At 55.1% G+C, this 23,263-nt stretch overlaps 7 protein-coding genes across 7 annotated transcripts; 3 read left to right on the top strand and 4 right to left on the bottom strand.

Moving 5' to 3' along the window:
• Positions 1 to 591: 591 nt before the first annotated feature.
• Positions 592 to 2,313, bottom strand: BDP81DRAFT_330860 (pyruvate kinase; the record flags this gene model as incomplete). Its single annotated transcript, XM_060585454.1, has 3 exons — positions 592 to 1,759; positions 1,820 to 2,037; positions 2,116 to 2,313. 3 exons carry the CDS (start codon positions 2,311 to 2,313, stop codon positions 592 to 594), a joined length of 1,584 nt encoding a protein of 527 aa, XP_060439932.1.
• A 2,326-nt stretch (positions 2,314 to 4,639) lies between these two features.
• On the top strand, positions 4,640 to 6,152 carry BDP81DRAFT_398894 (uncharacterized protein; the record flags this gene model as incomplete). Its single annotated transcript, XM_060588516.1, has 4 exons — positions 4,640 to 4,744; positions 5,700 to 5,775; positions 5,855 to 5,897; positions 6,008 to 6,152. The coding sequence occupies 4 exons, from the start codon at positions 4,640 to 4,642 to the stop codon at positions 6,150 to 6,152; spliced, it is 369 nt and encodes a 122-aa protein (XP_060439931.1).
• Positions 6,153 to 7,069: 917 nt separating this feature from the next.
• BDP81DRAFT_398893 (uncharacterized protein) lies at positions 7,070 to 8,839 on the bottom strand (the record flags this gene model as incomplete). The annotated part of the gene is made up of 1 exon (XM_060588515.1): positions 7,070 to 8,839. One exon carries the CDS (start codon positions 8,837 to 8,839, stop codon positions 7,070 to 7,072), a length of 1,770 nt encoding a protein of 589 aa, XP_060439930.1.
• Positions 8,840 to 11,819: 2,980 nt separating this feature from the next.
• BDP81DRAFT_331063 (WD40-repeat-containing domain protein) lies at positions 11,820 to 13,816 on the top strand (the record flags this gene model as incomplete). Its single annotated transcript, XM_060585475.1, has 3 exons — positions 11,820 to 12,599; positions 12,663 to 13,260; positions 13,320 to 13,816. The coding sequence occupies 3 exons, from the start codon at positions 11,820 to 11,822 to the stop codon at positions 13,814 to 13,816; spliced, it is 1,875 nt and encodes a 624-aa protein (XP_060439929.1).
• Positions 13,817 to 14,244: 428 nt separating this feature from the next.
• Positions 14,245 to 15,627, bottom strand: BDP81DRAFT_114493 (zeta-crystallin). Its single transcript, XM_060581525.1, has 4 exons — positions 15,459 to 15,627; positions 15,288 to 15,395; positions 14,572 to 15,225; positions 14,245 to 14,499 (listed from the first exon to the last, which is right to left on the bottom strand). The coding sequence occupies exons 1-4, from the start codon at positions 15,513 to 15,515 to the stop codon at positions 14,269 to 14,271; spliced, it is 1,050 nt and encodes a 349-aa protein (XP_060439928.1). The 5' UTR covers positions 15,516 to 15,627; the 3' UTR covers positions 14,245 to 14,268.
• Positions 15,628 to 16,417: 790 nt separating this feature from the next.
• BDP81DRAFT_114472 (uncharacterized protein) lies at positions 16,418 to 20,000 on the top strand. The gene is made up of 3 exons (XM_060581523.1): positions 16,418 to 16,768; positions 16,908 to 19,140; positions 19,197 to 20,000. Exons 1-3 carry the CDS (start codon positions 16,508 to 16,510, stop codon positions 19,826 to 19,828), a joined length of 3,126 nt encoding a protein of 1,041 aa, XP_060439927.1. The 5' UTR covers positions 16,418 to 16,507; the 3' UTR covers positions 19,829 to 20,000.
• A 544-nt stretch (positions 20,001 to 20,544) lies between these two features.
• BDP81DRAFT_114474 (oxidoreductase molybdopterin binding domain-containing protein) lies at positions 20,545 to 23,090 on the bottom strand. Its single transcript, XM_060581524.1, has one exon. It carries the CDS (start codon positions 22,718 to 22,720, stop codon positions 20,744 to 20,746), a length of 1,977 nt encoding a protein of 658 aa, XP_060439926.1. The 5' UTR covers positions 22,721 to 23,090; the 3' UTR covers positions 20,545 to 20,743.
• Between the last annotated feature and the right edge of the window lie 173 nt (positions 23,091 to 23,263).

Here is a 23,263-nt window from a genome sequence, read left to right as displayed (position 1 = left end):
ATCTTGATGTGTGCCGATGGAGGGGCATGAATGAATCATCAAAATAATCCAACGAACCTCCGTTCTTTTTGGGCTCTATCTCGCTGGTCGCTTTCGAGAGACCTTCCTTAGTGATTAATGGTCCATCGTAGTGCGTTGCTTCCATCTCAAGCTGATCCCGCTGGAGACTTTCCTCGCGTCTTCTCAATGACGCGAGCAGAGCCGTTCTCACCTGGCGTTGGCTGGAAAAGGACGGAGCTGTTTTGTTAGTGTCCTTAAGAGGTAATATGTGACTTTATCACCGCCATTGCCGTCCGTAAAAGAGACTTCGTCTCATTGGGTCCGTCATTCTGAGCTCCCTGCGAGAGCTGAGGTGTCGTCTGATTATTAATCATTCAACTTCGGATGAACTTCGACACAGGTAGGTAGTCGCGTTTTAACGATTTGTTTTGGAAGGTGATATCAACTTTATTCATGTGTGCAAATCATACTCGTGTGTGCTGGACAGTCTAGTCCACCATCGTCTATCACGGTTTACTAGGTACTTTGGTATCTCCCGCACGCCGACGGGCATCTCTTTCTCTTTTCATTCCTCATCCACAATCCAATCCATTACAACGTTCCAATGCCAAGGTGCTCGGGGTCGGCCTTGACGATACGCAGGGTGTTTGTGTTACCCATGCCGCCCTTCCAGCCCTGGACAACGACGAGAGTGTCGCCCTTGCTAACGACGTTGAGCTCCAAAGCGTGCTCAACACCCCACTTGATGCGGCGGTCGACATCCTCTTGCCAGTTGACCTTGCTGAAGTCGGGCTTGGCCTCGGGGAACAGGAAGGGGTAGACACCACGGTACAAGTGAGCGTAGCGGGATGCGGAGGCGTTTCTTGTGACCATGAAGATGGGGCAGACGGGGCGGTACTTGGACAGAAGGCGGGCAGACTCTCCGGAAGTGGAGAGAACGATAATGCCACCAGCGTTCAGGTCGAGGGAAGCTCTGACAGCGGCCATGGCGCAAGACTCGACAACACTGACGGGGCGCTTGACCAAGGTGCACATCTCCTCGAAGTGGGAAACGTAGGGGATGGTGTTCTCGGCCTTGAGGCAGGCCTCGTGCATCTCAGAAACGGCCTCGTTGGGGTAGCTACCCTTGGCGGTCTCACCGGACAACATTACACAGTCGGCACCGTCGGTGATAGCGTTACCAACGTCACTGATCTCGGCACGGGTAGGGCGGGGGTTCTTGATCATGGACTCGAGCATCTGGGTGGCGCAGATGACGGGCTTGCCGGCTCTGTTGCAGAGGGCGATCATCTTCTTCTGGGCAGCGAAAACCTCGGCGGCGGGAATCTCGATGCCGAGATCACCACGGGCAACCATGACACCGTCGGTCTCGGCGAGGATCTCCTCGAAGTTGTTGAGACCTTGACGGTTCTCAATCTTGGCAATAATCTGGATGTGCTTGCCCTCGGGACCGAGAACATCGCGGATGTCCTGGATGTCCTGACCGCGGCGGATGAAGGAGGCAAAGACCATATCGACGTTGTTCTTGACGCCGAATCTGAGATCGTTCTTGTCCTTCTCGGAAAGGGCGGGAAGATCGACATCGGTGTTGGGCAGGTTGACACCCTTCTTGGAGGAGATGAAGCCGTTGTTGCGGGCGCGGACCTCGACGGTCTTGTCATCCTTGACGCTGAGGACGTCGAAGGCGAGGACACCGTCGTCGACGTAGATGATGCGGCCGGGCTCAATGACCTTGGTGATGTTCTTGTAGTCGACGTACCTATCGGAACGACGGTTAGTACTGTCGTGGGAGGGGCTTTCTGGGGAGTCAGGAGCTTACATGTTGTCGGTGTCGCAAGCAGTGGCGTACTGCTCGTCGGTGGTGAAGTTCAGGATCTTGCCGGCGGCGATGGGGAGATCCTCATCGTTCTTTGTGTTTCCGGTACGGATCTCGGGGCCCTTGGTGTCGAGGGCAATGGCAATCTGACGGCCAGGCTGGGCCTTCTCGGCGGCGCGGGCATTGTCAATGACAGACTGATGGTACTCGTAGCTGCCGTGCTGTTCAGAATGGAGGGGTTAGCAAGGTGCGTGGGCTTGGTGGGGGTTATCTTTTAGCGTCGACGCCGGGGAGCTTACGGAGAAGTTCATGCGAACAACGTTCAGACCGGCCTTGCGCAGAGCGTTGATGGCCTCGACGGAGTTGGTCTTGGGGCCAATGGTGCAGATGATGGAGGAACGACGGTAGTTCTTCTCGGGCTGGTAGGCGGTGTCGAGGCTGGAGAGCCATGCGATCTTGCCGCCGACATCGAGATGGTCCTTGGCGGTAGCAGCCATTGTGTCTAGATGTGTGTATGTGTGTTTGGACGGGTGATGAGGAGAGTTGAGAGGAAAAGGTCGATCACCGTAGGATGTATGTAGCAGAGAAGAACTGTGCTACTTAAGGATGGTCGAGGCGAAAGGGAGGAGTGGAAGAAGAGAAGGAGGGGTCTAATGCGGTTGTTAAATCCTGCTGGGAGTGGGGGTGGGCAGAGAGAGAAGACACGGAGGGAGAGGTCAAGGCAAGGTCAGGCAAGGTACGTAAGGCCAAGGGGAGAGATAACTAATAAAAAAATAAATAAAAAAAACTACGATAAAAAAAAGGTCATACAAATCGACGAGGTTGACGAGTGAGACTCTTGTTTCTTGGAGGGTGGACAAGCCAATGCAGGATTTATGCACAAGATGATGTATTTGAGCATCAGCCTCAGCCAGGTATTTGTTGAAGACCAACCTAAGGTATCTTGAGGTAAGGAAGGTAGGAGAGACAAGAGAGGCAGACACGAGGGGAAGGGACGAGAAACAATTTGCTCCTGGCCCAAACAAGTGAAGCTGCCCGGCGGCGCGCTCCTCTTGCTTGCTGTCGGCGGTGGTGTCGGCGCCTTTTTTTTTCCTCCCTCTTTTTTTTTCTCAGTCTGTCCGGGTGGCCACCGCTTTGCCCCTCGTTGAACTTCGTTCCCTGCACCGGCCGGCACCACCCCGTTTGGTGAGGTGAGGGGGAGGAAGGTGCTGAGGAGCCTTGTGCCCCTCAATCCAACGGAGTGGTCTGTGCACCTCAGTCCGTGGCCGGATGGCAGGAGGGGAGCCCCCCAAGCACCCCCAGTCCCTTCCCTCCAATCCCTGCCAGAATTGGAAATGGAAGCAATGGGCAAGTGCACCTAAGTGCAGCTTTGGCAGTAGCAACTTTTGGGGGGGCCCCCCCACCAATGTGAGGAGCTTGCGGTGACAGGTACCCTGCCAGCACCTGCCTTACCTCAGCTCAGGCCTCAGGGTCCTGCGCTTCGCACCTGCCTGACACCTCCCACTTTCATCCGCCTTATTGCCATCTCATGTTGACCGGAAAAAAAAAGAGACGACGGAAGGAGACACGGAGGAGCTTTACCAGGTAGGAGACTTCCCAATTAAAGCATAACGTATTTCTGCTTCATCTCCTGCTCACCTCATCTTAAACCTCTTCACCTTGCTCATCCACCAGCTGGAAACGCTTGGCCAATGAAGCAACATGCACACGGACCGAACAAGGTTTACGCAAATAGCACATACCAAAACGGCCCGGGATATGGTGAGGCGCCCCAAAGTTGGGTGAGGTGAGGTGAGGTGAGGTGAGGTGAGGTGAGGGCCGCACGTCAGGCCAGCCCAGAAAAACAGCGTGGTTTCACCAGACAGTAGACAAGAAAATAAATAGATGCCAACTGGAAACCGCAACAGAAACATTCAAGGGGTACGAAGTAGCAACGCAACGCAATGCAATGATACGACGGCACGACCCAAGACCACCGACGGAGTGTGATCCACTCACCGAGTATCCGTACGTCGTACTATTTATTGCCCAGCGCTCGAGCGTATCGAGCTGGGCAATAGGCACAAGTAACAGCAACTGCAATGACAGTACGAACATGAAGAGAACGTGAAAGGGCAACAAGAGGATCGAATGACGGAAGGAGATGATGCTCGGATAAAATGGGTGACGATGAGGGATTTCAGTCGCTTCCATTGGATCCAACAGCATCCAACAGTCTAGCTCCAACTTCGGCCATTCTCTCGTTTTATTTCACTTCACCATCCCATCCTCTAACCTCCCACTACCTCAAGGCTCACCTCCCGTCATGCAACTTGCATCTGTCTGACAGGCTGTTGCACACTGGCGCAGCTTCCATTCTGCGACGGAGCTCCGACCAAGCTCCCTTGGGCTGAGTCTAAGTCTGAGTTGAGCTGCCCGATTTTTAAAGCCTCAAACACTCAACAAACTAGAAGCCCATGCCGGGGCGGGCGGCGGCGGCGGCGGCGGGCCACACACTTCCTTTGGCTCTTTTGGTTTTGGCTCCGGGTCTGAGCTTCTAGGTTCCTTTGCCAAACGGCAAACCAGCCCGATCGCCCGACCCCTCCAGAAAATGGAAAATGGAACGCACCCATGGCACCTTGAAAAACGGCAAAAAGCCCCTCCGTGGAAATGGGCCCCTCCATCCGCTGGAGAGAGGGCAAGGACTGCAAAAATGCATCACCTCAATCCTTGGAAACTGAAATGGATGGAAAAGGCCGCTGGGTCTCTCCAGGCCAGAGTATCGGGGTGGAGAGGTCCCCTGGCCCACTTGCACCTTGGCAATGCCTCGCACCTCTCATAAAAATGGCAAATGGCGACAATGCATTTGTCCATGACTCTGTCAGCTCCGGCCAGCTCCAACCTCTCAACACCTGCGTGCGGGCCAATGACCATCTCACCATCGCAAGGGTAGGTGGACCGCCGCCGGTGCACCGTCGGACAATTCCACTTGTGCCGCGGAGGAGAGCAAGTCCAGGCCCCCATCCGAGCTCCGGCTAATCCGCAATGTTGGTGACGCGATTCAAACCGTCTCGATGGTTCGGGTCCGAGTCGCGCTTCTTGCTTCTATTTCCCTCATCATGTCGCAGGGTTTGTGCTAGGAGAGTGACACCCGCAGACTGATGTTGCCATGGAGAGCCCCATAGGAGACATAAGGAGGAAGATGGTCAAAACCCCCGGCTAGGACACCTTGATGCTTGAGGTCCAGGACTTCAGTGTCTCAAAGACAGGTAGTACAATGGTCAGCAAGGCATAGCATCGTCGCTTCTCCACTCGGAGCCACGCGAAGATGAGCTTAATCGACCTCGCACCACCTCCATGATTTAGGTAGGTTTCGATCCCTCTGAAGATACGACACTCGACGATGCCGCTTGTGGAAAAGTCCACAGATAAGATAAGATATGCACCCGTCTGCATATCTTATCTTATCGGTATGCTTGATAACTAGCGCCTGAGGCATCCAAGGCTGCTGGTGTGCACAGTCCACTTGGACAGTCCTCCGCCAGTCAGCCGGGGGAGGGATCATACTCCAGTTGCTCCAGTGTGCCTGCCACCTCCCGTGCAGGCGAGCCTTGTCTCATGACCAACAACCTTTGACTTTTGAGAGAACGCCCCATTTCAATACCGCCACAACTTCGAGACGAGGACGCTGCCGATCGAAAAAACTCGAGATAACGAAAATCATTGCGGAAAAAGCGACAAAAGAAACCGAATCTGACACACCTTTTCAAGAACTTGCACCAAAATGGTTGGTCCAGCCTTTCCCCCCCATCAGGCTGCTGGCGAGCCGCCCTCGTGCTTCTGGCTCGCCTCGCTGCCTACATTAGCTTGGAGATTTGCTCGCGCAGTCTTAACGCCTTCCTAGCTCCTCAACTTGCTGACTCTGGGCCTCTGGTCAAAGATTGGACGTTTGACTCACTACGCATTCGATGCGGTGCTCTGTAAGTCTTCAGTCGTCCTTCTGTCGAATGTCACTGTTTCGTATCGTATCGGTCGGTTCGCTAATCTTCGGTTTTCCAGTCTCCGCCTTCCTCGCTGGCATGCAGCGCTCGACCGGCCTGACGTGAGTGAATAACCCGATATTCCGATGCGAATACGAGAACTCCCTCCTCGACGACGACAAAAGACAAGACGCAAGCAGCGGCTAACATGTGCCCAACTGGGAATCGCCAGACCCAGTTTCAAGACGGACAGAGCTGCCGGCGAAAACAAGGACATGACGAAGTGGATCGAGAAGTATCTCGGTGTCGGCGAGTGGGTGATGGATCAGTCGGTCGCTATCGCCGGCTCCAGCGGTTGGTTCGAACGCAGGCGATAAATCGAAAACATCGAGACAAACACCAGTATCCGTCAACCCTTTTGCCAAACGAACCCGCCGCCCTTTGGAGTCGAATCTCCCCCTCGTTCCTTTACAACCTTAAACCAGGTCATTTTTTTGCCGCAATACGATGCTGTAAACGCTCTGCGACTGCTCGGAAGAAATCGGTGCGGGGGCCTCGCTTCTCGGCGGTGTAAATCCAAGGGGTATCGACGGATCATGAACCGGGTGTTCTCGTGGGCTGAATTCGCTGGTTATCGGAATCTCGAAAAAGCAGATTCGTGTCTCTGCATGCGGGCGTTATGGGCGAATCAGGGCGCATTTTTCTCTAGCTGTAATTCCTTGGGGAACAGGAAATCAAGCCTTCACCGGCGAGCTCTTGGTTTTATTACCTATTGCGAAAGGGCCCCCTTTGGGCACCGGGCTACCCCGTGTAAATCCTTACCACCGGACCTGTGGACCCCACTTTCGGGATCGTCCTCGTCGCGGGACAGCGGCCATAGCCGAGGTTACCGACCCAAATTCCAATGCGCCACAGTCTGCCACTGCAGCTCCTTTCGTGCGCCATAGCTCCCTTGCTTGACGATTTGTTGCTCTGTGATGTGAGACTGTGAATGCAGGTGGCAATATGGAGATAGACAAAAGTCAATTCGCGGATGGCTATAAACAAACTGCTCCATAGGAGTCCCAACTTACACCCCAACCAACGCCGGCTTGAATCATGGTCTGCGGGGTATCCTGTCCTGCCTACCTTACTGTAATTCGTACCCAGTCCAACATTCCGCCATATTTCAGATTCAAAAAAGTACAATACCCATGCATGACAAGATGCATGTTTAACAACACCTGGAGCTCTTAACAAATAGCGTACCCGATTTGAAATCGCTACGAACGCTACGGGTTCAGAGACCTTCATATTAGTCGATGCCCTCATCATTACTGTGCTCGGCAAGGAACTCCGGAGGAACCTCATTATCGCTGTCACGCCTCGAAGACCAAGTTCGTATGGACCCGACATGGGAATGGTCGTCGTCATGCTCTTCAAGATGTGACACCAGCAAGTCGGGCGGAACCTCATTGTCACTCTCTCCATGATGAACTTCTGCTGTAGCTGTGGCCGCACTGACTTGCTGCTCCTCGTGGCCATCGCCGTTGTGCCAGGGTTCTTCGATATCGTCAACCTTTGCCACCGCTGCCTGGGGCTTTGGTAGACTTCCACGAAGGAGAGTCTCGGCATCTCTAAATGCTTCAAGTTCAGCGCCAACGGCGCAGATGAGGAGATTCCAAGTGTTTTGTTCGGCCGTCCTCATGTTTGCTTCAAGCTCCAAGATGACTTTGGCCATCCGTGGCAAGAGAGCCTCGACGCCTTCTTGTTGTGCTCGCGGGGTTTGTTTGCCCTTGGCCGAAGAAGCACCGCCACTGAGAGACTGGCGCAGGTCTGCCTCGAAAGTCGTGACGAGTTTGACCGTTTCCTGCCACAACTCTGTGCCTTGGTCTAGCGCATCGCGATCCTTATCTACCTGCGCCTTTCGCTTCTGGAGAAAGTCCATTTCACTTTCCCACCAGTCCTTGGCCATGCTCAGTGTGCGTCGCGCGGGTATCATGCGGAAGAACTCAGCGCCGCCAGGCAACTCTTGGATGTCGTTTCCGGTTCCAGAGTCGTTCCGCGATACAGCTTCGACAACGTCAAGATCCAGAGGTTCAATGGGGGGCCGGCGTAGCAGGGCTGTGGCCTCTCCTTCGACTTCCTTCAAAGCTCCCCTGTAGCCACTCAAGCCAGCCTCTCGGCGGTTGTGAACGTCTTCCATCTTTCGCTCGAGCCATCGGTGCCGGTTTCTCATCCCAACCAGCTTCTCCTCGAGCTCGCGGATCTCCTGCGCTAACGTATCATGCTGCTCCCCTAAGCTTCGCAGCTCCTTTGCCAGAGGCTCCTCGTCGTCATCAGCTAAGCTGTGCAATTCTGCAGAGATGCTGACCCTGCGCTTGTCCAAGTTGTCTAGATAGGACAGAGCTTTCCTTCGCTGCGAGAGGGCCGACTCGATGTATGCATTTTCTTCCGTCTTGAGACCGGTAAGTGCTGCCAACGCCTGTCGCAACCCGCTCCGCGCCGAACGAAGGCCCTGCTGCCCCTGGACCTTGGGCTGTCGGACAGGTATTATGTCGCCGCGAGGAGTCGCGCGTACGGGAGGGTCTAAAGACGCCATCATGCGTGACTTGGACGTCGCTGTGGAATAAAATGTTCCCGTCGGCGTGCTACTCCCGGAATCGCTCCACGTCTCGGCCCCTACGGTGCTAGCATCAAGAGATTCGGCGCCGGATCCGAGTCTTGTGGCTTGTATGTCGAGTAATCGCTGCACCTCTCTGTGTAGAGCTCGTTCGCGGTGTTGCAGATTCCGCCAAACAGAGTCAACGCGGGACTTGCTTGAGTCGCGCGAGCTGTGGTCGAACATGATGCTTCCAAACGCTAATCGGCTGGACGACATGCCCTTGGCCTCGCTCTTTTGCATGTTTCCCCGGGATCCCCGCCTGCCCGGCGTCGTGGAAGGCTGTAAAACCACCGAGGCGGCTATGGGCGGTGGCGGGCCGACGAACATGGCCTTGGGCTTCAACTTGGAGACAGAGCCCGCCGGGCCAAAAGGGTCGTCGTCCCATGGGTCCACGGGAGAAGGAGAGCGCCCTTTCGACATCTTTATGGGTAACGGCGGTGACTCTGACAGCAGCGACACATCGGGCCGGGGAGATAGATCATCGAGGTCGTAGTCGTCAGAAGATTTCGGTCGGGACGTGTAGAGTGGTAGAATGGGAGACTTTTGTCGGCTCGGTGAGAGTCGATCGAGGAATCTTGGAGAACCGGATGCCATCAGGTCGCATCTGACGCTGCTGAGCAGAAGTGGGAGAGTTGGCGATGGCGCAGTCAGCAGGAAATTCGTGGTTGACAAGGTTCCCGAGCGTGCTTGTCAGAGACACGATCAAGTAGGTCTTCACTCTAGCCAGAAGGAAGTCAATAATAGTGACAAGTAGACATTGGTGATGGGTATTGAGTGTGGAATACGACAAGATGCTATGGGAAAAGTGTGACATCTATGGGACAGAGCACAGCAAAGTCGATGATGGGAATGCGAGGCCAGGTGTAGAGGTACAAGATAAAAAGTATCTTTGGCACGGGAAGCAAGAGCTCACGAGCTCTGAGCATGTGCCACAGGCGCCGATGCGAGACAGACGTCACACGGCGGGTCTTTTATCAATCGTAGCACCAAAAGGTACTTGCTTGCCTTAGGTAAGCTTGGAGTCGACCCCCGGAATGCGACCTCGAGGTGATGGTGAGGAACCCCGATGTCTGGTTATCGATAAGCAGGTATCCGGGAAAACACTATTGGGCGATGTTGCTGGGGAAAGTCTTTCAGGTTTGCCCGTTGCTCACAGGGCTCACCAAACAAACAAGCAACAGGCCCTAAACGTAAATCATGAACTGTTAGGCCCAATCAAGGTGGTCGAGAGGTGTGGTATGTCCCTACTTCATCTGTTTGCTTGCCTTCCACTTCCCTGGTGAGTGAGATATCTTTTGATGCATAGAATTTCTCCTTGGAGCCGGCCTCTCTATGTGCTTCATCATCACGAGGTTGAGAACCCTGGCCTTCCCGGAATATGGTACTTTACGCGTCTCCTCGTCCTGCCATTGTTTGGCGTCTTAGTATCACTACGGTTGAGGCATCTGTGTCGCATTGTGCGGGCCCAGGGCCACCATGACTGGCTTTTGACTATAAGAGACGCAGGCTTTCAATCAAATAATGAGATGAGCTGCCTGCCTTGGCTCACATTTCGTTACTGCCCTCATCCCCGGCAGTGTCTGCATCCGCGTCTCCGTTGTCCTTCTATGCCCAACGCCCAGGTCCAGGTCCCATTCATTCAGGTGGCAGGGCCCATCGATCATGAACGAGTCGGACGTTCATTAGTCAGAGGGATTGCGTTGTAGACTCGAGTGGTTTTTCTGCCGGGACGACAAAGCGAGTAACAGGTTGCTATGCGAGGACAAGTCGGAAAGAATTACGGGAAACAGGGCGAGCATAGGACAAGTTCAACTCTCCTCACTCTTGTTCCTCTCACCAACCATCAGATCAGACAAGACTGCGGATGCCGAAGACGTGGGCACGCCGCACTGCCACCGTCTGCCCCTGTCCTGCTGCTGCTGTGTGCGTCGTCTTCTCTTCTCCCTCGTCCCTTGTGTGTCTAGTTCCCTGATCGTCGTTGTCGTCGTGGCCATTCTTTTTCATCTTTTCTGTGTTGTGGTTTTGTTTCCCGTTCGTCCCGCGTCCCATCCACCCCCCCACGCGCGCGCATTATCTGGTCGTACAAGGAGAAACAATCCAAGAAAACATGATGCACTTTCTGGGCCATCGTCGAACGGCCTCGCAACAGAGCATCGACCCCGAGACACAACAGCAGCCACAGCAACAATGGCGTCCGCACCACCAGCATCGCCTAAGCGCGTCTTCGGCTCTGTGGCAAGCGGCCCAGGCCTTGGGGTCCATTGGAGCCCCGGCTGCTGCCGCTGCCGCTGCCACCACATCCCCTCCAGCTTCGGCTCCCTCTGCCTTTGAGTCTCTGCCTGGAGGTGGTGTTTCTGGAGGTGTTGCTTCGTCAGCTTCAGTCTCCAATGCGCCGCCTGCCAGTGTCAGTTTGGATGCCCCTCCAACTGCAGGTACAACAGGTACAACTGGCAATACCACTGGCAGTAGTAGTAGCACGGCTGGCCACACCCGTCCACCGCTGCCCAACACGGTACCTTCCTACTCGTCGTCAGTTTACTCCCAGCACTCGCAGCAATCGCAATATTCGCCGTACTCTCAGCAACAACTGCAACACCAGCAGCAGCAACGGCAGTCTGGCTATTTCCAGCCCAACCACCACTCCCATCCTTCAGCTTCGGGTCCTCCTCCTCCTCACGCCGGGCTCGGCATCGGGCTCGCTTCTCCCACAACCACTTCCTCCCTTCAATACACCCCGGGAGCCTTGAATTCAACCTCGACCTCGACACCAACGTCAACGTCCGCATCCACAACAGCAGCAGCAGCCTCCTCCTCCACTGCGGCTGGTGCGCCTGGGCCATTAGTGCCCAAAGATCCCCCCGCCTTTCCCAACTTCCACTGGGACAGCGACTATTACCAGAACACGAACAATAGGAACAACACCAACAGCGAAGGCACCACCACCACCACCACCAGCGCCGCGGTCTCTCGTACGCCCACCACAGCGACAGACTCCGCTTCCGCCCGCGCCCTCCAGCCTCACCAATCCCAATCCTATTCACACTCTCACTCTCATTGTCACTCCCATTCTTATTCGCACTCCTACTCCCAGTCAAACACCTACACTCCCTCTTCTTCCTCTCAGCCGCCTTCCTCCTCGAACAACCCTCCTTTCTCCCATTCCCGCTCCCAATCCTACTCCCAACACAACCAGCAGCGTGCCTCCATCCCCGCCGCTCTGCTTCCGGCCCATGGCCAGCAGCTGCACCGAGACTCTACCTACTCGCTGCCTACCCACTCCACTGCGACTGAGACATCAGGGCCGCCGGGCCTTTCCCCCTCCGTCACACTGCTGCCCGCGCCAACGCCCTCCTCCTCCTCCTCCTCCTCCTCGCCATCTTCTTCCTCTGCTCTCGCAGCCATGAACCAGCAGCAGCAGCAGCAGCAGTCGCCGCAGCAGTCGCAACCCCAGTTCCAAACTGGCACCCCGCGACGCACTGGTACCTACAGCTCCCAGCACGACGAATTGCACATGCCAGCGGGCATGATCCAGCACGGCCAGCCTTCACCCCGCGAATACTCATCATCCTCTGCTGCCCCCGCCGCACCCCATATCAAGCTGGAGCAGTCCTCCCCAAGCACCCACCCCCACGCGCCGCCTTACCAGAGCACATCGTCGGTGCCCAACGTCTTGCAACCAGGTGGTGCAGGCGGTCGACCTCCCGCCATCTCTGCCAACACTGCTCCCAGTATGTCTGCCATGCAGCCTCAGCAGCAGCAAGACTATCAGACGCCTTCCAAGCCTCCCAGCTTGAGCCTGTCCCACAGCTACTCGCGCTCTTCGCCTGCTGCCGGATACGAAGGTGCCTCGTCCTTTGCGCCCTACACGCCAACCACCCCCAGTGGTTCGGGATCCCAGTTCATGTCTCCGTCAGACCAAAAGTACAATGCGCCCGGCTCCCAGCGAAACATTTCGAACACGCCCTTGGGCTTGGCCGATATTCGACCCCGCGCCGACTCGAGCATGTCCGATGGCGTGCCCGGTAGCGCTGCATATGAGCTTGCCAACGCCCAGCCTGGCACGAGCAACTACCTCGCTCCTTGGGCCCTGTATGCCTTCGACTGGTGCAAGTGGCCTCCCCAAGGCAACGGCGCCGGGAAGCTTGCTGTTGGCAGCTACCTAGAAGATGGACACAACTACGTAGGAAACTCCTCGCAATGCTGTTGTCAGCTGGGCTTAGCTAACACCACTGTTTTCCACTAGATCCAAATCCTCGATACCCAAATGGTCCCGACGCCCAACGATGTCTACCAGCCGGGCACCCCAAAGATCAACCTCGAATTCCAAAAAGTCGCCGAGGCCACACATTCCTACCCTGTGACGCGCTTGCTCTGGGAACCGCCTTCTTCGCAGAAGCAGTCTACTGACCTGCTTGCGACGTCCGGCGACCACCTTCGCCTGTGGTCTCTGCCCTCCGAGAGCCCTTCCTCCCAGAACAACTCCATTACCAACCGAGCCAGAGACCCTGCCGTCACAAAACTTACGCCTCTCGCGCTTCTGTCCAACTCCAAGACCCCCGATCATACCGCGCCGCTTACCTCGCTTGACTGGAATACTGTTTCTCCCAGCTTGATAATCACGTCCAGTATCGATACCACCTGCACAATTTGGGACATTCCGTCGCTGACGGCCAAGACACAACTGATCGCCCACGATAAGGAGGTCTACGATGTCCGCTTCTGCGCCAACAGTGTTGACGTATTCGTGAGCTGTGGACAAGACGGTAGTGTCCGCATGTTCGATTTGCGCAGTCTGGAGCACAGCACCATCATCTATGAGCCCACTGGAAAGGATGAGCGAGGTACCCTCTGCCCACAATACCACTTTTGCAAGTTTCCTGACACTAATTAAACCTGACAGATGCCAATGGTGGACGAATCAGCCCTACGCTTGCGCAGCAGACCATGTCGAACCCTCCGCCCTTGTTGAGACTAGCAACCTCTCCCCACGATACACATTTGCTGGCCACATTTGCGCAAGACTCGAACGTGATTCGTATCCTTGATGTGAGACATCCTGGACAGGCTCTTCTCGAACTCCGGGGCCATGGAGGGTCCCTTAACTCCATTGAATGGTCGCCTACGAGGCGCGGCGTTCTGGCTTCCGGAGCCGACGACTGCCAGGTGCTTCTTTGGGATGTGTACAATAACAATCCTGCTCTTAGTGGTGGTCCTCCTGCCAACGGTGCTGCCCAGCCAGACCACACGAGAAGCCCGTATGCTAGCTGGCAGTGCGATTATGAAGTTGGCAACCTTGCTTGGGTGCCTCATCTTTCCACCGACCAGGGAGAGTGGTTAGGAGTCAGCGCCGGCCGGGGCCTTTGGGGTGTCAAGACATGTGGACGAACCGGCGCCTGAAGGAACCGAAGGCGACGAGCAGCAACTAATCCGACCGCCTTGCTGCGCTGTTCATAGATCTGGCTGGTCACTCATGATATATGCATCGCAAAGCCTGGCGTTTGGGGATCGGCTCTTGAGCCGGCTGTAGGGAAGGGGATACTGTCTGTGAACTATGTTTCAAATGAATTCACTTGGAATAGGCAGTCATTTGGGGCGAGTTGGTTTGCACCACAAGACTCAGTCAGTATGGCCCCCCCCCCCTGGTCGGTGGTCAGGAACAAAAGTTTGGGACAGTGGATGGCTATATACCGCCGGGAGGGCATAGTCGAAAGGGGAAGAGTGAAATGTTATAATGGTGTGCGGTGTTTATCCCGCATCAATGTGGCCGTTCCCAGTGTCCCCAATACATGTACCTACTTTTAGGTAACTTGAAAACACAGCATTTTTGTGCAAAAGTCCATTGCTGTGAATCAGAGCTTTGTCAAAGGCTGGCCACCAATGTCATCATCCAAAGTGATGACTGCTTTGCCCCAAATTTTGCGGCTTGTCATGTCTTTTAGAGCCCTGGGGACATGTTCAAGGCCAGGATACTCGACGTGATAGATGACGGGCCGTATTTTATCGGTCTCCATCAAGGGCCGCAGCTGGTCCCAGATGGCCTTTTCTTCGTCAGGATATCGTCGCAAGCTCTCGCCGTATCGCTACGAAGACCAGGTTAGCCGGTTTCTTTGGGCTGGAGGTGAGTTGGTATGGAAATCAAGTTGAAAACTCACATAACCAATCAGAGATACCTGCTTCAGAAGAACTCTGTTCATCGCGATCTTCTCCATATCGTCCTTGATACCAGCGAACCCTACAATCAGTATTTTGCCTCTGTGAGCAATGCACTTTAAGCTTCGGTCAACGAGGCCGACGGGATCAAAGACGACGTCGACGCCTCGTCCATCAGTTAGTTCCAGCACACGATTCCACCACGCCGCGTCCTCGGAGTAGTTGATGCAGACATCAGCTCCCGACCGTCGAGCCACGTCACACTTCTCAGACGAGCCCGCCGTTCCTATCACCCGGCACCCCATGGCCGCGGCGACCTGAAGGGCCATGAGACCGAGTCCTCCCGCAGCAGCGTGGACCAGAACGGTCTGGCCGGGCTGGATGCCAGCCTGGACGAGCGCTGCGTAGGATACGGGGAGCGTGGCGGCTAGCCCGGCAGCTTGGGCGAATGTCCATTTGGGAGGGATGTGGTGGAGGGGTGTTGAGGCGTCGAGTGAGATTATTTCGCTGTAGGAGCCTGTGCTGCCTCCGAAGACTCTGTCGCCGGGACGGAAGGAGGAGGCGGGTGGGGAGGAGAGGATGATGCCGGCGAATTCTAGGCCCAGTGTGAAGGGCGGCCGTACTAGGGATCGGTTGTTTTGGTGTTTTCCTCTGGCCTATGTGCGAAGTATCAGCCGGCCGACTGCGTGAGACTTGTGACGACTTGTCTTGGACTTACATAGAGGGTATCGACAAAGTTTATCCCGGCGGCCTTGACTTGGATGAGATAGCGGTCTGCTGTAGGTGTTGGCCGGTCAATTTCTGAGACCTTGACTTCATCAAAAACCTTGCCGATGGATTAGAGTGTGTTTGTGAAGTTGAAGCACATTATCAGGAGACTGGGACTTACGTTGACGAATTCATTTATAACTATAGCCTTCATCTTTTGCCTCGAGCTAATGACCATTTTCAGTTATTTAGAATCTAGTCACTAGCGAATTGCGTAGAAACGCAACATTTGCCCAGATGCAGGGGCCAGTTCCTAGTCTTTATGTATGGAGAAGGCTCATTCATGGCTGTTGTTTCTAATGAATTGGAGAAGCACTACCTAGGTGCCGAGGCTTCTATCGGCTCTCATGTCGGGCATCTGTGAGCGAACCGTATACGCATAGCTACTACGCAAGAAAGGAAGTTTTTTTTCGAATGATCGTCGCGTATGTTTAGCATCCAAGATAGATGACATAGTCAAGCACGCTTTCAGGCATCATGCAGATATCGTCACGACCTTATTATTGTCTCTGTGTCTCTATCACTTTTGTATCTCGACATCCAACCGTGATTTCTTTTTAGTTGTAGATTAACGATTGAACTCAGAACTCCAAATCCCCTGTAAATGTCTCATCAACATATGAGATGCATCACACAATAAATACTTATCGATTTAATTGCCAACACAGATTCTTCTTCTTCAGCTCGGTGGAGACAGGACGGATGCAGTGAAGTCAATCGGGGATTCAGTGGGTGACAGGAACTGGTACCACTGTAGAGCACCTACCGATTTGCCTCAGGTGTCAGTCTGGAACGATCACGCTAGTCCCCTTTCAGACAGAGATGTCCTTCGCGTTATTCGCCTGTCTTTAGTCGTTGCCTTTGCTGATTCTAAGCTTTCTATCCTCCGTTGCCTTTTCCTTCGCCTTCGCCTACACCACCTCAATCCCAACATTCGACTCGGTAGCCAAACCCCTTTGGCCCTTTCCTCCAACTTTTTGCTTGATTGATTCCCTGGAGCCGGAGCCTGAGCCTAAGGCTGCTGCCGACGGGCGAATCAGTTGGAAAGGCCATCCTTCTTTCCCTTGATACTCTGCTTCTTTTGCAGATTCAAAGGATCTCGCATCGACAACATCGCGGAAAACCTACAAGACTTCATACCTTTGACTCAACGTTCCGTCACCTTTCATCATGTCTTCCAACCGCTACGACGATTCCGAGGAGGAGGATGACTTCAACCCTGCGCCCGCCGACTTGTCCGACGAGGAACCCGACCAGCCAGCTAGCGACAATCATGCTCGCGAGAGCAGCCCTGCCGACGACGCACCTGCCCCCTCTAAATCGAGAGTAATCGATGATGATGACGAAGAAGACGAAGATGATGTGGCCCAACACGACGACGACGATGAAGAAGAGGATGAGGACGACGAGGACGAAGACGATATTCAACAGGTAAGCCTGTCGATGCCTGCGCCGTCTGCCTTCTTACACAAAGCTACTTGGGAAGGCATTAGGCAACCCTTTGCCACCTTCGCATACCCCAAAAGTCCTGATTCCCTTGGCGAGGACTTGTTTAACATTATATCAATAGGGACATCGTCGCAAGCGCAGAAAGGACCGCCGAGCCGCCTTCTTCGATATCGAAGCCGAAGTCGACGACGAGGAGGATGGCGAAGATGAAGAGAAAGATGGCGAGGAGATTGAAGACTTCATCGACAACGCCCATCCCGACGACATTGCTGAGAGCGGACGCCTCGATGATGACAGACGCCACAGGGAGCTGGACCGTCGGCGCGAAATGGAGGCGAGCATGGACGCCGAAAAGCAAGCCGAAATCCTTCGACAGCGTTACGGCAACCGCCGCCCGAACAAGGGCTTTGGAGACTCAGCCGTCGTTCCCAAGCGCCTGCTGATGCCCAGCGTCGACGATCCTACCATCTGGGCTGTCAGATGTAAGGAAGGCAAGGAGCGAGAGGTGGTCTTCTCCATCATGAAGCGCATCGAGGAGAGACTGGGGACCAAGGATGAGCTGGCCATCATTTCGGCCTTTGAGCGTGGTGGACCGACCTCCGTCATGAAAGGCTACATCTATGTTGAAGCCAATCGCTCCACCGACATCATGGTTGCTCTTGACGGCATGTTTAACGTCTACCCGCGATCCAAGATGATTCTCGTCGACATCAAGGATATGCCCGACTTGCTTCGTGTCACCAAGACCCCTACCCTGGAGCCTGGCGCGTGGGTGAGGCTCCGCAAGCCTGCCAAGCACGCTGGCGATCTTGCTCAGGTTATCGACGTTACCGAGAACGGCCTCGAGGCCAGAGTCCGCTTCATCCCTCGCCTCGACTACGGAATGAGAGACGATGCGCTATCAGCGGTGAGTGCCGACGGCAAAAGAAAGCGACCGGTCGGCGTGGCGGGCCCGCGCCCGCCCCAGCGCCTCTTCAACGAGACCGAAGCTCGCAAGCGGCACCCGAGACATATCCAGGGTAATCCCACCACTAAGGTGTGGAATTACATGGGCGACGAGTTCGAAAACGGCTTCCAAGTCAAGGATATCAAGATTCAGCAGCTGGTAGTTACCGACGTCAACCCGACCTTGGAAGAGGTTACCAGATTCGCCTCCGGTGCTGAGGACGGCACCGAGAATCTCGACCTCAAGGCTTTGGCCTCAAGCTTGAAGGACAGTAACATCAATGTCACATACCTGCCTGGTGATATCATCGAAGTCTATGAGGGCGAGCAGAAGGGTGTGGTTGGCAAGGCTACCAACGTCCAAGGTGATATTGTCACCATGCAAGTCACAGAAGGAGTACTTGCCGGACAAATCATTGAGGTGCCGACCAAAGGCCTGAGAAAGCGTTTTAGGATTGGAGACCATGTCAAGGTTACCAGCGGCAGTAGATTCCGCGATGAAGTTGGTATGGTCGTCAAGATCTCGGAAGACCGGGTCACTTTCTTGACCGATCAAACCAATACCGAAGTCACTGTCTTCAGCAAGGATTTGCGTGAAGCCAGCGACATCGGAGGACAGGGCTCGCTCGGCCAGTACGAGCTGTTTGATCTGGTTCAGCTGGACCCCACTACGGTCGGTTGTATTGTCAAGGTCGACCGTGAGTCGGTGGTGGTCCTCGACCAGAACGGAGATACCCGGCAAGTCATGCCTTCGCAGATCGCGAACAAACTGCCAAAGAGGAAGATCGCCGTGGCCGCCGACAGAAACGGCTCCGAAATCAGACTCGACGATGTGGTCAGGGAGTATGGTGGTCAGCAACGCCAGGGCAAGATTATCCACATCCACCGTGCCTACGTTTTCCTGCACAACACCGACAGCAATGAAAACGCTGGTGTTTTCGTGACCAAGGCTGGCAACGTCAACACAATTGCTGCTAAGGGTGGGCGTGTACTTTCAGCTGGCCCCAATCTGGATCAGATGAATCCCGCCATGAAGCGCAACCCCAACGGATCTGAGAGCAAGATGGCACCACCCAAGAGCTTTGGAGGACGTGATCGTGCTATCGACAAGACAGTCATCATCCGAAAGGGCGGTTACAAGGGTCTTCTCGGCATTGTCAAGGATGCGACTGACACACACGCTCGTGTCGAGCTGCACACCAAGAGCAAGACAATCACTGTACCTAAAGATCACTTGAGCTTCAAGGATAGAATCACGGGAGCCAAGATCGAAATCAACGGTCGCGGGGGTCGTGGTGGACACAGCGGCCCTCCGGGTGGTGGTCGTGGAGGGCATGGAGACTGGCAAGGAGGCCGAACCCCCGTTGCCTCTGGCGGCCCGGAGAGAACCCCGGCCTGGGGCTCAAGGAGTAAGTCTGCCCCTAATTCTATCTTTCTGTTGAAAGTGGTTGCTAACAAGTACAAGCTCCTGCGCCCACCGGCGGTCGCACTCCTGCATGGAAGTCAAGTGGTCCAGATTACGGCGGATCGCGTACGCCAGCATGGGCCGATGGGTCACGAACCGCCTACGGAGACGGCAACCGCACCGCGTACGGCGGAGGTTCGAGAACTCCTGCTTGGCAGTCAGGCGCAAAGACACCAGCACATGATGCTTTCGGCCTTGGTTCGAAGACGCCGGCGTATGGAGGCGGAGATGCCTGGGGCTCTGGATCAAAGACACCTGCTTACGGCGGCTCTGCGCCTACTCCCGCCGCCAGCGGAGGCGACTCGTGGGGATATACCCCCGGCAACTCTTACGACGCGCCGACACCAGGTGGTGCTCTTCTAAGTGCACCAACACCCGGTGCTCTCAACGCCCCCACTCCTGGTGCTTACTCGGCGCCTACCCCTGGTGCCGCAAGTGCCCCAACTCCAGGCGGCGGATGGCAAGGTGGATGGGGAGCAGACTCGGCGCCCACACCGGCTGCCGGTGCTCCTACCCCGGCCGCCAGCGGCTTCAACTCCTCATCAGCCTACTACGGCGCGCCGACTCCTGCGGCATATGGCGCACCTGAGACTCCGGCTGCCAGCGGACCCAGATACACCGACGACGACTAGATGCCGAGGGTGTAGGTCCGAGAGGAGGTCGTCCGATGCGTCGTAGCTGGCTTGTTCGTTTGGCGATGGGAGGCAAGGCAAGGTTGTACATTACCCGGCGTTTGTGTAGAAAAGGAAGATGCGCCCAAAGTCGTGCGCGTTCATAACAGGAGACATACCAATCTCCCCCTTAATCGAGTTTGAATCTGCCTGGGTGAAAATTGTTTTCTGCAAAGGGGGGCCATTTACTGCTCTGTAACTATATTATCCAAATCATAGAGCAGCACATATCCAGTCACAGCCAAATTGAAATGCTGTAAGGTATTCCCGATTGATTATATTGATTGCCTATCATGCTCCAATCTCAAATTCTCGCAACTTGCTCGTCTACCGTCTCACCCCAAATGTCACACAGCTCACTGGACTTTACGACATTGCTGTACATGACTTTGTTGCTTTGAAATCGAGCATCCTTGGTCAGGTACTTTACTGGTAGAATATATTCTCGAATAGCTATCACCACAGCTCGATTTGGCATATCACGTCTCCAGGCATATGGTGGGACGGAGATCGTTACTGTCTTTGCAATGCCAACTCAATTTGGGTCAGTAGACTACGCGCCTACGCCAACACTCTACGGCCGCACTTGAGCTCTTGAAGAATGATAAAAGAAAAGAAAAGCCAAATTCCCTTGGGTTGTTGAAAAACCTGATCGTTGGCGCGGACGTCAACTGAAATGATAAACCAAGAAATAGTAATGATTATGAACAACAGGCTTCGCTTCATAAATCCGCAATACGCCTCCGCTGCTTCAAGCGTACTCTACGCGTATGAAAAACCCCTGCAGCCATCGATAAACTCTCGTCCTCACCTCTCTTCACCTCTTTTGGTGTCCTTTCCTCACTCGCCCCCTTCTTCTCCAAATCGTATGCCGATCTACTTAGTCGCGATGATGGCCTTGTTGGCACAATCGGAGCAGATTTTGAGGCGGTGCCACGCGTTGGCCAAGTTTCCACGCTGGTTGTAAATGGCCGAGTAACTCTCGGGTTGCGAGTTGTATGCCTCATCCGTGGCCTTGACGAGCAGGGTGGTACACTTCTTAGTCCCTTCACCTGGCTCGCCAAGCGGGATTGCGCCGTCATACCTCCAGCGCTTCCATGCCCAGGACTTGTGACCGGCCTTTGGCGGGGCTCCAGGCTCGTCGAGCAACTCGGCTTGATCCCAAGTTTTGCCATTGTCGACGCTGATATCGACACGAACAATACGGCGACCGCCACCAGAGTAGGCGTAACCCATGAGAGACGCTTCGCGGAGGCTGTCAGCTTTCTCGTTCGCCTCTGACTCACTTGTTGTTGCTTTCCAATCACCTAACCTGACGGTGGTGATGGCGCTTGTGATGGGCATCTCCTGAATTGGTGCAGCGCGGTCCCAGTCGGGGCTCGTCTCGTTGGGGCCAAAGCACTTGTAATCTTTGCGCTGCCATTGGCTGTGGCTTTCTTCGTCAGAAATAGTGATCTGGCTCAACCACTTGACGGAACGAGCTGCCACATGGCCCGGCACAAGAGCACGAAGAGGGTATCCATGGTCTCGCGGCAGCGGCTTGCCATTCATCGAGTATGCCAGCAAAACGTCACCACGCGGGTCCAGAGCAGATTCGATGGGAATTGACGCGCCATAGGCTTCGAGCGCCATGAACTGAACGTGCTTGGCCTCCGTATCTCCAGCAATGGCCTCAAGTATAGGAATACCGGCATCGGCAAGTACGTCAGTGAGTTTCACGCCCTGCCATTCCGCACAAGAGATGGCGCCGACATTCCACTGGAGTCCGTTGGTTTTCTTCGCGTTGCGCGTCATGTCGCTTCGGCGGTTGCCAGAGCATTGCAAAACAGCCACAACAGTGGTAGGCTTGAACTTGGTCTTCAGGTCATCGAGAGAGTACTCCTTGATGGTGCCATCGAGGAGCTCAATCTTGAGAGTGTAGTCCGAAGTATCATCGACCTGGGGAACCCACATGTGGTTGCGCACGTAGAAGAGCTCATTGGGAGTGAGATAGCTGTCAGCCAGGCCTTCCACGGGTGTCTCTGCATTGCGAGGCTTGGGAGTGAGGGTGATGAGTCTCTCGTCACGGGTAGGATCGTGCTTGAAGGGGTCTTCTATTTCCTGAGCAGCGGGCTTGCCGTCGACAAGGTCGTCCGAGTCGATGAAGCCAATCAAGTACTGTTGAAGGATTTCATAAACGTGGGGCGACTTGTGGATGGTGAAGATGTTCCAGTAGGGATCAATGCTACCTCCAGCGGCACGGAGGATGACATCACCTCCGGGGTGGGCGGCAACCCAGTCAGTTATGTCGTAGACCTTGTCGCCTTGGGTAACCCATGGGCTACCGGATTTGGCATCATGTTTTCGGATTTCGGAGAGCCTGAAGCGAGGGATAGATGGGTCGCGGTCGTCGGTGGACGAGGCCGGGTCGGAGGCATCTGCTTCTTCCTGAGTGGGCACATGGAAGGGCTCCGAGAGGCCGACGAAGAGAGACAAGAGCCCGCCGCTAGCGAGCAACGTACTGACGGTGGCCGGACCCTTGCGGCGGCGTGGGTGCTGGGTCTCACGCTCTTCTCCGCGCTCCTCCCCTGGGCGGGTAGTCTGGTGTTTCTGGGTATGTTCCTGACTATCACGGCCACCGGCCAAGGGCTTCGAGGAGGAGGCGGATGTCGGTCGGGGGTGTCTCGAGCAGGCAGAGGCGTGTAGAGGACGACATCCTGGAGGAGGAGCGTGAGAAGGAGGAGCGGCAGCGGCAGAGGCAGGGATCCAGCTCGCTCGCCATGGTCCAGGAGGGCCAGGAGTCGGACGAGGAGGGACGGGCCGCCTTGTCGAGAGCTGTAAGAGCTCGCTAAATAGACGCCGCGGCGCTTGCATTGTATTTGGATCAAGGTGAATGGCTAGATTGGGCGGGATAGGCTTCGTTTGGTGGTGGACGACGTCGAGAGCGCGGCTCTGGTGTGGAGCTTGGACGTGAGGTGACTGACCGGGGCGATGGCGTGATTGCGCCTCGATGGCCTTTTGGCTGTTTTGAGAGGAGGGAAAAACTCGAAAGTGGGTCTGCACAGTTGGGTGTGGCACGTGTGTGTTTGCATAAAACGTGGTGAAAGTGTCTTATGTAAGGTGGGTGCATGGGCCGTTGTGCAAGTGGTACGTGCTTCTCACCGGGGACCACCGACGTCGCCGACCGAGGGATCCACTTTCGGCTCTTCTTCCTTAGGTAAGCAAGCTTTTTGGGGGTCGGTGAGGATGGGATCAATTCCAGAAAGAGGCGATAGCCAGGATCTGGGGCAAGACATGGGGGGTTCCTTTTGCTTTAACACATCTCAATCCGTTGATTTCTATTAACATCATTGGCACTGGCCTCCCACATGTCCCGAACTACCTACGCTGAAGGGCACGTTATCAGACTTTCAGCCG

This window comes from Colletotrichum phormii (assembly GCF_030913505.1).
Source record: "Colletotrichum phormii strain CBS 102054 chromosome Unknown BDP81scaffold_26, whole genome shotgun sequence".
In the NCBI taxonomy this organism is placed as follows: Eukaryota; Fungi; Ascomycota; class Sordariomycetes; order Glomerellales; family Glomerellaceae; genus Colletotrichum; species Colletotrichum phormii.
Note: the sequence above shows the minus strand (reverse complement) of the source record. Positions and strands in the feature narration are given on the sequence as shown.